This window comes from Bos javanicus, chromosome 21 (genome assembly GCF_032452875.1).
Source record: "Bos javanicus breed banteng chromosome 21, ARS-OSU_banteng_1.0, whole genome shotgun sequence".
Lineage (NCBI taxonomy): Eukaryota > Metazoa > Chordata > Mammalia > Artiodactyla > Bovidae > Bos > Bos javanicus.
Window position 1 is genome coordinate 46,306,311 of NC_083888.1, and position 14,648 is coordinate 46,320,958.

General features: G+C 39.8%; 1 protein-coding gene across 6 annotated transcripts in view; it reads right to left on the reverse strand.

The window, feature by feature from the left end:
* Positions 1-14,648, reverse strand: part of SLC25A21 (solute carrier family 25 member 21) — a 553,178-nt gene continuing 538,530 nt past the window's right edge. For all 6 annotated transcript variants that reach the window (XM_061394952.1, XM_061394951.1, XM_061394950.1 and 3 more), the window contains 3 exons: positions 5,254-5,435; positions 4,307-4,359; positions 1-1,275 (listed from right to left, as the gene is read on the reverse strand). In XM_061394952.1, the coding sequence (XP_061250936.1) occupies positions 1,214-1,275; positions 4,307-4,359; positions 5,254-5,435 (297 nt within the window). In that variant the 3' untranslated portion in view covers positions 1-1,213. The remainder of the gene's footprint in view (positions 1,276-4,306; positions 4,360-5,253; positions 5,436-14,648) is intronic.

A 14,648-nucleotide genomic window follows, 5' to 3' on the forward strand; every position in this document is an offset into this window, starting at 1 on the left:
TTATCTTTCATTTTTTATTTTCAAAATGTTTTAGTGACACAGCTTCATGGTAGACAGATCTCCTGGTTATAGTTAAGAACAGGTGTCATCCTAGAACAGGCAGATATTTTTGTTGACTCAAGATACTGAAGGAGCATCACTTCAGGATGCAGATATAAAATTAAGCTTCGTTACATCAACGTCAAGGAGATATTTTTTTTGAGTGCGTGTTAGTACAGGCATCTTTGCAAATGCCAAGAATGTACTTCTCTTTTGAAACATTTTCTTCTTCATAATACATATGTTAACATTGAAGTTAGTAGACTTCACATCTGAAACCATCACTTAAAAATAGTAAACTAGAAATGTAGTTTATTCTAAACATCCTTTTAAAAAAATGGCATAGGTAAGAATTCTGAGAAAAGGTATCTGATGCAAATACGGACAGCACAAACAGGCCTAAGGAGCAGTTCAGATTTGGATTCAACATGAACATATTTCAGCATTAAAACTTGTTTTCAAAGGGAACTATGTGAAGAAAAGTAGTTTAGTATAGTTTCATGTTTTATCTTTGTCACAAAAGACTTCAAATATCATAATTTAAAAATATGATCTGCTTTAATCAACAGTGCAAAATATAAAGTAGGTTTAGGAAAATACAGATGAGATATAAACCAACAATTCAAATTTTAACATGAAATTTTAAAAAGGCCATTTTAGTACCCTTCAGAAACATTTCCATGTATATGATTAAATACTATTTATGGAAGCATTTAATTCCTTATAAAAACTTTACATTTTGGCATATTTTTTTCACTTATAAGCACTTCTTTACCTTTTGGGAAAGAATAATCATCAATACAATGAATTTTTATTGCAAAGCCATGTAAGAGGAACATAGGTCATAAAATTTGTATTGTTTTTATGGAATATATCTAATTTCCATGCTACTTTTCTATATTCAGTTTATATATTTCATTGCTTCACAGTATTAATTTTCTCATAGTTTTAAGGATATGATTAAAACGACAGTTTCACATTGTCTAGATATAATTTTTGAAGTATCAAAATAGGTTTTGTTCTTGAACACACTGTTTTACCCTTTATAATTGTATCTAAGTGTATAATTATAATTTATCGTTGTATGGGCTTAACTGATAGATATTCTCGCCTCCTGATGGTGCTGTGTAATGAAAATCCATTTTCACAAGGGGGGAAAATACACCATAGGCAATCACCAGTTCTCCTGAAGCCATGAATAGGTGTATTCATAAACCAGCAGCATCACTGCACCACCTAGAAAAGAAAAGAGCAGTTTTTAATCCTGTGAAATTGTGTTGTCTTTCCCACTGGGTTTCTGAATCCCCTGGAGTCTTATGCAGCCTATCAGGCAGAAGCCATTCAGAATCATCAGTTCTCAAGCTCCAACACATAGACAGAAAACTACTGTGGAAAATTCTCAGAGCAAAATCAAGACCATCTTGAGCCTCCAAATACATTTTTTCCCCATGAGTTTCTGTAACCTTCATCATTTCTCATCAGATTCTTTTTCAGGCACTTTTAATTTTTAAAAGTAAATAAATACACATTTAGTCATGTAAGGGCATGTGACTTTCCTGTGAACAGAAACCTTCAGATTTGTCATATGTAGGCAAAGGATTTATCTTTTCCAGTTTATAATGAGCATTGTTGTAGCTGCATTCAACAAGGACATTTCTAAGATGGTGCTTGATAGATGAGCCTGGTTTTCTCTTACAGCTTTCAAACTGAATTGTAATGTGAAAAATAGCTTCTGAGTCCTTCTAAAATCTGTATTTCAAAACGTAGCCAGCTTTCAACCTCCTTTTGTTGCCTTCATTCCTTTCATCTGCCTCAAATAGAGATATGGATTGCACTCGAAAATCTGGTAGTTGTATTGGGTGTCATAAAACCCATCATTTATCTGGGAAGGGAAGAGTTATATAATTGGCTGCAAAAACGCTTGCTATATAATATGTCAACAGGAATACGATATAGGAAGACAAACACTGAGGCTGCTGAATACCTAGACATTAGAAGCACGTGTATGTGAATGATTTTGTGTTCTCTCCGATGCGGTAAACAGCACACATCCTGTGCCCTTTAAGATGTTCTCTGTCCTTTCGTGTCTATGTGAACAGTACTACAAAATCAAAATGTGGACAAATATCCAGAGCACATCTTAGAGAAGACTTGGCTATGTGAACAGAAGACTGACTTCTGACAGAAAGAAAGAGAACTTGATTTTCATCTTATTTTGTACACACTGCCATATGCTTTTTTTTTAATCTACAGGCTGCACATGTTTGTGTAACCTTATGCCAAAGATAATTATCTGCCTGTAATTTTCATTTTTAACCCATGAAGATACTCTATTAGCCCCATCTTGGCTGCTGTAGCCCTCCTGGAGCTCTGGCAAACAAAAAGGGATGCGCTACAGAGGGTTGTCATACGTATGTAATTGCTGTATTTCCTCTTATTAACCGTTTGCAGTGTAAGACAAGAACACACAGAATTGAGTAAGTTTTCAGCCTAGTGACATTTGGCGTCTGAACCACAGACTTTAAGATTCTCCTTTCCTGGGAGATCCTGATCATTAGCCACAGAGAGCTGTTAAGACTGTTATAAAACTAAGATGTTTTACCCTTTACAACTGTATATAAGTTGGGATGTTTCTCCAGAATGAAGGATGAGAATTCCAGGTTCATCCAGCTTTTCTTTTTTACTGTCTCTCTCTCTCTCAAAAACAAAACAAAACTCTTATCTTTCAGTCTTACCTTCCTCTCTACAACTTTCTTTCCTTTGAGGTTGGTAGGACTTGCATGTTTGGGATGACAGTGGAGACCAGTTATTCACAATTTTGTTTAGCCTGGACACCATGTTCACAACAACCCTTTTCATTGGATTTAACACCATAGCAACTCAGGACACCTCATGCAAAAACATTTAAGAAGCCAACCAAACATTTGTAAGCCTCTAACAAAACTTGGGGTCAGATTATTTAAGAGTTTTGGATTGAGGTTCCAGTCAATTACCATTTTAGCTAAACTCTCCCTGATCACTCTCCCTTTTCAGGCCCATGGCCTCCTGAGAATGCTGGAGGAGGGTCAGTCCTATGATTTTCTCTAATACTAGGTCTACGAGCAGGTTTTTACTGTGTGGTGAAGGAAAAACACCACATTCTTGCAGAGAGAGTTCCACAAAATCACCAATATTCTTTATGACTGAGTTCCTTTTTATACATGGACCAGTAAGACGTCTGAATCTCAAATGTGAAGCAAAAATCCATGCTAAATGCCTAGGAAGTCTGGGATAGATGGACTGGGAATTGTAAAAGTGTTTTCTAAATATATGAAAGTATGAACTGTTCACCAGCTTCAATTTACAGACTGCTGTTCTATATCTCAGGTTGGCAGAAAGGCTGAGATTTAAACGTAAATATGCACGTGTGTGAGTGTGGCAGGGGAGGGGCACATCGGGTGTTCAAAGGGAGGACAGACAGAAGGGGAAAGGGAGAGGGGGGAGGAGCAGGGGAAGGTTTGGGGGAAGATTACCAGGATGTCTAAGTAGGTGAGTGTGGCCTGGTAAAAAAAATCTGTGTGGTCTAGTGCATACTTCTGTACTTATTCACAAGGTTGCTTATAATCCAAGACTATTTGCCCAGGTGGTAGAGTCTGCAGCAGTTGCTTTCTTATCTATTTACATAGAGGCAGCTGACTCTCCCTGTGGGAATGGCAGCCGGCTTTTTGTGGGCTGGCATCCTGAGGTAAGGCCCCGAGCCAATCCCCTCCACCATCACGCCGACAGGAGCCAGGAAGGTGAGAGCCAGGCTGCAGCTTCCCCCGCTCCCCTCCCCAGAGGCGACTGTGAGGAGAGTGGCCCTGGCTGTTCATGGAGTAGTCCTCCTGCTTTTCTCTCTGTCAAGCAAAGTTGAGGCAGGAGCAAGAATGAACTAGAAGAACCAGGGAAAGGTTTATTGGGCTGGTCCCTTACTCAGTGAAAATCCTCGCCTTTAGCCAGAAGCCACTCAAACTCCAACTGACTGTGGATCCTTTCCTATTGACTTAAGCTGGGCTTTGGCTTCTATCAGGCTCCAGCAAGGCCATAAATAATACCTTATAACACAAGTCCAACACATCTATTGGATTCCCTTAGTGTCTTACTGCTATGCAACTTTTTATTCTTAAGGTTTCCGTGTTTCACAGTGTGACAAACTTTTATTGTGTTACAGATAGACACAAATAAGAAAAAGAAAAGGGATACTAGAACAATAAAGAAGGAAGGATATAAGTAATGAAAACATCATTACCTGGTCCGAGCCTCATAATCTTGGGAAGCAGGCCTTTATACAAAGCTAAAATGCTAGAACCAGGAGAGAAGGAGCACAAACATTCTTATTCTGAACATGCAATGGATTTGCACCTCAACTTTATTGAGATATTGACCCAGCATTTACCCAAACAAGTCATTTGAAAAAAAATTTTCAAATCTCCAAACAGATAGTATCTGGCCAAGTATTCCCTGCAGCAAATTGGATGAGAGAAAGAGTTAATTCTTTATTACTCAAGGTATGCTGATCTTGTCCCATCAGAAATAGGATTTTTATCAGCGAGATAGTTTTTGTGTTCAAGACAGGCCTCACTTTTAAGACAGCTGTGTATATGGACAAAATGACTCTTGTAATTGAGTTTAAAAGACTTAGTCTTCACAAAAAGAAATATGATGCAGTTTAGATCAAAATCGTAAAACATTACTTGCCTACTTGAGAATGAGACCTGGTGAGGGGCGGAGAGACAAAAACAAGACTTAAAAAAAAAAGACCAGCAGAAAAAGGCACATACTTTAAAAGAAAACTACTTTCACAAAACTCTCATGTTTAACTCTCCCAGGAGAATATAATTAGGTGACATTTTGATTAGGAGAGTGAGAGGACACTCATTCTCCTGCCCATGTGGGAACAAGGCATATTATATGCAATAGCGTCTTATGCAAACTGTCAAGCGGAAAGTTCACCTTGGCATTCTAGGACAAACACACTGCATACTGAATGATCGTGGCTCATGTTTCTTGGTGTAAGGAGGTTTTTGCCAACATCTCATTACTGTGTTATCTCACAAAGTTCCTCATCTATTCCCGAAAGCTTCTCAGACACAGACCCAATGCAGGAGGGCTTAATGGCCCTAGTCGAAATGGAAGTACAATACAGTTTTAGCAATGCTTTAGTTTTGCTCATTTATTAAAATAAGAATGTGTTACCCTTCTTCCTGATAGACCGTGGCCATTGTTTTAAAACAGGTTTTGTACTTGATCTCTCCAGGAACTGGCTGAGGCCCTTGAATCCTACTTTTGGCAACATCAAAAGGGATGTTAATGACTGAGGCTATTGTGCCTGAGAGAAGACCAATCCCAAATTTTCTCAAAAACTCCAAGGTTGGATCCTAAAAGAAAAGAAGAATAAAATAACAGAAAGCGAAGCGGAAGCCCCTAAATCGGTTAAACACGATAAAGCAATATATATTTAAGCAGACATTGCGCTGCCTGGCACCCTCCTGTTATTCCAGCGGAACACATTAGGATTTCCTAGGCTGGAACTTGTTTTCTTGACAATCCCATTGGCTATGTTTTTACACATGGTCTAAATTGCTGAAGTACACATTTCCTCACACAGGATTTATAAACACAGTTCATAAAGAAAGACTGGTATGGCATATGGGGATGATTTGTATAATTGGGCTTCACAATGTACTTAGTATTACTGTATCAAAACAGGAGAAATCCAAGCACACTATTAGCTAATTGGCCAGAATATTTTACAAATGACAGCAACTTCCACCATGAAGCCTACTAAAATGCTCATTTGTGTGTGGACCCCCAAATGTTAAATTAAATCAAGGCTACTCTCGGTCTGCTGCTATTCCCCTCCAGGTTTTTTGCATTTATTTTCACGTGTAGCTGATCCACTGTACTGAGAAGTGCTAGCTTCCTGTTATTAACAAACCAACTTGGGGAGGCTGCAAAACAGCCTGTGACATTCTGTGCGTTAGAAACAGTAGTAAGTCACTGGACTAATTGGCTGAAGAATTTATAGCCCATTGTTCCTCAATCATATTCTTCCTTCATGGCAAAGGAAGAAAAGGAGAGAGAGAGAGGGAGAAATATTTCTTCTTTCCATTTGAATTTAGGTCCTTCACTTTGGTCTGATTTGATTTTCCACCCCTGCCTGCTCTGCTTTCTGACATCAAAGTATTTAATTAGGTCTGATGTTGAAGTTGCTTTCCTTCAGCCTATTTCTGTGCCCAGCGAGCTCACATTATACTGTGTTATAATGAATTTGCCGGGAAGTTCTCATTTCACTTTCAGCCTCAGTCCTTACCCTAAAGAAAGGCCATCTCACACACCGTAAGTTGCTGACAGAGACCTCCCCCATCCTCCCCCTGTCCTCTCTTTTGGTTAGTACTTCAGAAAGTTTTTCAGAGAGGAACAACACCAGGAGAACTTAAGGGGGGAACCATTCTCTGCTTAATTAAAAAAAAAAAATCAGGACTGAGAATTGCATGCTTCTAGCTTTGATGGAAGAAAAAAAATTCTGGAAACTCTGAAATTTTCAATGAAACCAAGAGCCAGATACCATCACAGAAACTCCTACGTGTTTAAATATAAAAAGCGAGGGGTTCGATAATAATTCTTGGATCTGGGCCATACAGGTGCCGAGTAGGTTTAAAGGGATTTAAAAACCAACAGGGTGTTTCAACAGGAAAAACAATGCCGTGATTGCAGCATGAGTGAGGTGTGTTTAAATAATTCCCCCTCCCCCATTTTCTTCTCTTTTACAAGGAGAGAAAAATGCCTTTATGTTACCCTCCTCCATGCTGGCACGGGAGCAAAACTGGAGCTCAGGAGGGTGGTGGATTCAGGGCCAGTTCTGGGTGTCTGACCATGCACTGGCCCCTGCATCCCGTGGAGCCCAGTGGACAGAAGGGACATGTTTGACATCTACCCTTGTTACCCTACTCTTGTACTGTATGGTTTCTCTGAAAAATAAAAACAACAATAATAAAAGTGCTATCAATACTGTATGAGCCTGGCATAAAATGGATAGTATTTTTATGTAGCCTGTTTTCTAAAGTCTCAAAACACCTGTAATGAGGCCCTCATGGTGCTCCTGTGACATGGCCAAGGACAGGTGAAAGTGATGACTTGTATGCACACAGACCTTTTGGGACATTCAGGGGATCCTGTCAAGCACACAGCTTTCCCCGCTCCTGATGTGTTTGCTGAGGATTGGAGTTGAGGAGGGAGGGGTGGCTGAGACACTCAATGAGGGTCATTGTGTTTGAGACAGTGCTGGGGACCAAATGCTAAGGTCTTCAAGCCATCACAGTGTTCACTAGCACAAACTTAATTGAATCCATGGTTTCTACACATTTCCCAGCTCAGCAGTAAGGTCCCACTGCCACTACCAGTCTGCCAAGTCTCTTCAGTTGTGTCCGACTCTGTGCGACCCCAGAGACGGCAGCCCACCAGGCTCCCCCATCCCTGGGATTCTCCAGGCAAGAACACTGGAGTGGGTTGCCATTTCCTTCTCCAATGCATGAAAGTGAAAAGAGAAAGTGAAGCCACTCAGTGGTGTCCGACTCTTAGCGACCCCATGGACTGCAGCCTACCAGGCTCCTCTGTCCATGGGATTTTCCAGGCAAGAGTACTGGAGTGGAGTGCCATTGCCTTCTCCGGTAAGGTCCCACACTAGTTCCCAAATCCAGCTGTGCATCAGAGTCACCTGGGAGCTTTACCAAATATGGATGCACAGCCCCACCTCACACCCACCTTAGATTCCCAGATCAGAATCACCTGGGAAAGTGCCTGAACGTTGATTTAAAAGAACTTTAGGACTTCTCACCTGGCCAGACAGAGGGCCCATGTCTGAGAACCATTGATTTTGATTGCTATTCCACACAGGCAAAGCAGATGGCCAATTGCTACCCCTCTAGGCATTCTAGGAAGGAGAGAAGTCTTTGCAGATAGCCAGGAGGTGCCCCTCACCAAAGACCTCTGGGCCTCTCAGCCTCTTCTTCTGAGCCTATGGTCTGCAAGAGGCAGCAACCCAGCTGGGAATCAGGTACGCCAAGGAGAGCCCGGCCAGCTCCCCTCTGCTTTATTTGCTGCATGTCGTAGCCAGCCTTGGATGAATGCAGCCCCTCAAATGTCCCTCTCCTTCATCCCCTCTGGCTACTCTCACTTCTCTGGCTTTAGCTCATGCCTGTGACTTTCTAGGTCTTGCTTTCTTCTTGCCTCTGTCACCTGTTCTTTGCAGTGGCACAGGGTTCTCTTTGAAAAAACAGATTTGCCTCCCTACTCAAAGGCCCTCAACCCTTCCCCACTCCACGGAGAGTAAGGTCAAAGCTCCTTGTTGGCCTTTGCTTTCTTTCCCATGATATGCTTCCAATTTAACCTTTCGAGCCTCAAATTCTACACCTGTATGCACAACCCATACTATAGTCAGACTGGTTACATCATAATCATGCAAATTTTCTACCAAATACTTTTCTAACTCCACATCTTTTTTCAAACAATTCACACAACCTAGAACACCATTCACCATCATCTTTGTGGACAGCAGCCCCACTCTTTACAGTCCAGCTTAAATCCCAGCTTGCCCAGGAGACCTCTGTGGATGACCACTGAAGCTGATTTCTGCCTCTCCTGTGCTCCTGAAGCACTGTCGCGATCATTGTTCTACGCTTCTCTTTGTCTGGTTTTTGTTTGTAGCCATCTCCCCTGTTGGACTGCGAGCTGACACCGCATAGGAGCATATATTACTCCTCTTTGTGTCACCTACTGCACGGTGTGCACAGCAAGTGCTAAATGTCTGCTGATTAGCTTATCACTGCACTTTTTTTTTTTTTTTTTTGGTAGAAACAGTGAGGATCAGGCTTTACTCTTAATCACTATTTCTCAAAGCTCACTATCTTCTACCCTGGAAATGAGCCCCTATTAGGACTTCACGTTTCTGTCTTTCTGCCACAAAGCATTAACATGGGGACATGACAAGGCATTGGACGTTTGCAAAGTGGAGTATTTCCAGGCAAATGAATTGAGACTCTCAGGTCATGGAGCCAGGCCTGGGCTTGCCAGACCCCATTACTCAGTGACTCACAGAGAGAACCATGATATGGCAACCTGTGACCAGATTTTAGAAAAAGAATGCAATGAGCATAGAGTAAAGTCTTGAAATATTACTCTTTGGGCTCTTCTTTCTTATACTTCCTGATCTTTCCCCTACTGAGGAGAGGCATCCACTTGCCTCAAGAATGAGGATTGTTGTAGCAGGACTATAACGAGAGGGCAAAAGGTAATATTTAGTGGTTTTCGTTTTCAAATTAGGCTCTTCAGTGTGCTATATCAATTAATCACTCTTTGAGGTAAGGACTATTATTTTTACTTTTATTTTACAAATGAGTGAACTGAAAGGTATAGAAGAAGTATAAGAAGAACTTGAGTGCAAATCCAAGTATAAGAAGAAAATTTTTGTTACATCCAAGTGAACCCAAGACTTTTCCTTAAGGGGTAGTTTTTCTACTGATACTCTTATGGGTTGGTAGGTGGGCTGTATGGGGAGGTACCTGAGAACCTCCTGAAATTACAAGCAATGCTTGTATTTGTGTATGTGTATTTGGGTTTTTCTGGAGAAAGTATCAGTAGATTTTATCAGGCTCACAAAAGTTAAAAACAACTTCATCAAATCATTTTTCCTACCAATAAATTTATAAAGTAAGGAAAGGACAATGCAGTGTTGAAAACAGGAAGCCCTCATTTTCATGGGAGTTATCGGGCAATTCACTGTAGTGAAAATATTTCTGCAAATATTCCCACTCTGGAGTCGGGTTACTCATACTATCGGTGAACTCAATGGTTCTCAAAGTGTAGTCCTTGAACCATCACCATCAGTATCATGTGGGAACTTACTAGAAATGAAAATTTGGGCTTTATCAGGACTACAGTACCCAAAACTCTAGGGACGGAGCACAATCTATTTAAACAAGTCTTCCAAATTATTCTGATGGATGCATGGTATTCTCCAGGCCAGAATATTGGAGTGGGTAGCTGTTTCCTTCTCTAGGGGATCTTCCCAACCCAGGGATGGAACCCAGGTCTCCCTCATTGCAGGTGAATTCTTCTGCAAGAATTCACCTGCAATGAGGGAGATGAATTCTTTACCAGCTGAGCCACTAGCGAAGCCCAAGAATACTGGAATGGGTAGTCTATACCTTCTCCAGGGGATCTTCCCGACCCAGGAATCGAACTGCGGTCTCCTGCATTGCAGGCAGATTCTCTACCAGCCGAGCTACCAGGGAAGCTTGGCTAGATAAGTGATGCTCTAAAGGGATCTAGATGTACTGTGGAGCATTTTAAAGCCTTCTTTGGTGGAAACAGGTCTTTGTTTCTTTAAGGCTGCATAAATGAATGCAACACTGTTAACTCTGTCCACCTTTTTCCGACCCCAGCTCCATCCAAAGAAGAATGCACATCTGTGAAGTTGTTCGGTCTGAGTGAAACCTATGACGTAGTTTGAATGGGTCATTCTGTACTGGCAATAAGTAAATCATTCTTGTCAATAACCACAACAGGAAATAACAATAAAATGGTAAAAATAAACAGAAGTAATAAAATAATATACCTTATGATATTTGTGTTATTTTTCATAACTTTCAGTAAGAGAATTAATGGTACTGTTAATAATAGTTACTTATTTCTAGACAATTTTATATGCAAAAAAACATGTATATAGCATATATAAGAACCCTATGAATTAGGTACATAACCCCTTTTTATAGATAAGGACATGAAACTTAGAGAATTAAGCCAGTTGATCAAGACCACATTGCTTATAAGAGATCGAAGTTGGACTTACACTCAAGTTCTTCAGACTTCCAACCGCTACACTTTATTTCAATTCATTCACTATGTTATATTGCCTCTCATTCACCATTCATTTGTTGTATATTCATCCAACCTACATTTATTGTACGTTACAAGTTGCTGTGCATTAGCTGAATGCCCAGCCTTCTGGCTTGATTATCATATTACTTGGGATGTCATTCTGCCTCATTTATTTTATTAAAAATTGGAAAAAGCTGCTGATGATAATGATAACACACAATCTGCTAGGCACTATGTTAAGCACTTTCTGTATATTTAAGCCTCACAACATTGCTGAGTAGATGAGGCATCTGAAGCTTACAGAAACTATCTATCTTACTAATGAGTATAATGTTAAATTAACCAAAAAAGAGCCATGATTCTATTATTTGGAAGTGAAGAAGTCAAAATACTGAGAAGCTCTGAGATTGCCAGATATCAACCAGCAGAATTAGAGACATACCCTTGCCTCTCAGGACTGTACTCCACTTTAACAGTCAAGGAGATCACCTCTCAGTCCAAGAGAGACTTAAGTGGTAGAAAATAAAATCACAAGACTGGAAGTGAATTCAGAAGGTCCCCTAACCTAAAGAGTGACATCAGCAAGGTGGCAGAGCAGGAAGACTTGAATTCTCCTTTCTCACACAAACCCAACAATTCATGGACAGATTCTCTGCGTGAGAAATCAAGAAATTAGTTGAAAATTCCTGTACCCTGGGTCCACATGAACAGAGTTATAGAATTCAGTAGGGAGATTCAGCACACCCTCCCACCAGAGTCCCTGCCCCTAGTGTATTGCCATATAATCAGGAAGACTCCCTAACTTCCTGCTTCTCCTAGGGGAGGGAAGGGATTAATCTGCATGTTCACCTTCTCTGGGGCTGAATGAGAAGAACTGGTATAAAGAACTGGTATATTCTTGCCTATCTTGGAGTTCTGATGGCTCCAGTAGAGTCTAGCCACCGTGGGGCGAACTGAGATGAAGGGTTGGACTGCTAGAGGCCATATCTCTCCTCTTGCTCAGTACAGAGTAAGAAGACAAAAATGACAGCTGCCTGCTTCTCCCTGAGGAGGGAAAGAGTTAGTACAGGTCCCCAGAATCTCTAGCCAGTCTGAATTGTGGGGGTCTTCTCCTGCATGAGGCTAGTCTATGAAGACTGCCTTGTCTTTGTTGGTGTCTGCACAGACACCAACAAAGAGAGTTAAGGAAAATGAACAATCGGGCAAAGATGTTCCAAATTAAGAAACATGATATAGCTCCAGAAACCAACTATAAGGAAAGAGAATTACATGATTTACCTGACACAGAATTCAAAAAAACTGTCATAAAGATGCTCACTGAGGTCAAAGGAACATGTGTGAATAAAGTGAGAATTTCAATGAAGAGATAGAAAATATAAAAAATTACCAGACAGAAATCATGGAGTTGAAAAATGCAATAATTGAATCAAAAATTCACTAGAAGAACTTGGTAGTAGACTAGATCAAACAGAAGGAATCAGCAAACACAAAGACAGAGACTATTGGAAGTAATTCAGTCAGAGGAGCAAAATGAAAAAGGAAGGAAAAAGAGTAAAACTAGTCTAAGAGATTGTGGGAGACTATTGTACAAAGCCCAAAATAGAAAATTAGAAAATACCTCAAGCCAAATGAAAAAGAAAACACAACATACCCTAACTTATGAGATTCAGCAAAGGAGTACTAAGAGGGAGGTTCACAGTGATAAACACCTATATTTTTTAAAAAAGGAAGATCTCAAACAATCTAATTTTATAGCTCAAGGAACTAAAAGGAACACTAAGTCCAAAGTTAGCAGGAGGAAGGAAATATTAAGATTAGAGTGGAAATAAAATAAACATTAGAAAAACAATAGAAAAATAAATGAAATTGAGTTGGGTTTTTTAAAAGATAAAACTGACAAACCCTTAGCAAAACTAATTAAGAAAAAAAGAGAGAAGACTCAAAATCAGAAATGAAAGAAGAGAAATTATAACTGACATTATAACAGATGCCACAGAATTGGAAATGATCATAAGAGGCTATTGTGAACAATTATATATGAACACACTGGATAATCTAGAAGAAATGGACAAATTCCTAGAAATAAACAACCTATCAAGACTAAATCACAAAGAAGTAAAAAGTCTGAATAGACCTGTAACTAGTATGGAAATTACATTAACAATCAAAAATCTCCCAACAAAGGAATGCTCAGGACTAGATAGTTTCACTGGTGAATTCTACTAAACATTAATTCTTCTATTAATGCCAATGCTTCTTAAATTCTTACAGAAAATTGAAGAGGAAGGAACACATCCACCTCATTTTATGAAGCCAGCATTATCTTGATATCAAAGCTGAAGACACCACAAGACAAGAAAACTATAGGACACAATCCCCGATGAATATGATGTAAAATTTCTCAAAAAACACTAGCAAATCAAATCCAACAGCACTTTAAAAGGATCATACATTATGACAAAGTGGGATTTATCCCTGGGACAAAAGGATGGTTCAACATATGAGAATCGATACTATGATAAAGCACATTAAGAGAATAAAGGATTTTAAAAAATCACATGATTCTCTCAATACATGTAGAAAATGCACTTGATAAAATTCAGCAAGTTTTCATGATAAACTCTCAAGAAAATAGAAACAGAAAGAAAGTACCTCAATGTAATAAAGTCCCAACATAAGTAAAGCCCACAGCTATTATCATATTCACTGGTAAAAAACTGAAAGCCTTTTCTCTAAGATCTAAGTAACAACACAAAGATGCCTGCTCTTATCATAGTAACATAGTAATGGAAGTCCTAATCAGAGAAATTATGCAAGAAAAAATAATAAAAGGCATCAAAGTCAGGAGAAATAAAATTGTTGCTGTTACATATGACATGGTCTTATATGTAGAAAGGATTCCCTGGTGGCTCAGACGGTAAAGAATCTGCCTACTATGTGGGAGACCCAGGTTCTATCCCTGGGTTGGGAAGATCCCCTTGAGAAGGGAATGGCTACCTACTCCAATGTTCTTACCTGGAGAATTTCATGGACAGAGGGGCCTGGCAGGCTACAGTCCATGGGGTATCAAAGAATTGGACATGACTGAGTGACTAACATTTTCACTATATGTAGAAAAACTATATGTAGAAAAACCTAAACACTCTATAACAAACATTCAGAACTAATAAATTAGTAAAGCAGCAGGATACAAATCATCATATAAAATCATCATATAAAAATCACCCATGTTTCTACTAACAGTGAACTATCTGAAAAGAAAATTAGAAAAGTAATCCCATTTACAATAGCACCAACAATAATAAAATACTTAGCAATAAACTTTGGAGAAGGCAATGGCACCCCACTCCAGCACTCTTGCCTGGAAAATCCCATGGACAGAGGAGCCTGGTGGGCTGCAGTCCATGGGGTCGCTAAGAGTCGGACACGACTGAGTGACTTCCCTTTCACTTTTCACTTTCCTGCATTGGAGAAGGAAATGGCAACCCGCTCCAGTGTTCTTGCCTGGAGAATCCCAGGGACGGGGAGCCTGGTGGGCTGCCGTCTCTGGGGTCACACAAAGTCGGACACGACGAAGTGACTTAGCAGCAATAAACTTACCTAAGAAGGTGAAAGACCTGTATACTGAAAACTACAAAACATTGGTGAAGAATTTTAAAAGACAAACACAAAGATAGTTCATGTTCAGGTATTGGAAGATTTAGTGTTGTTAA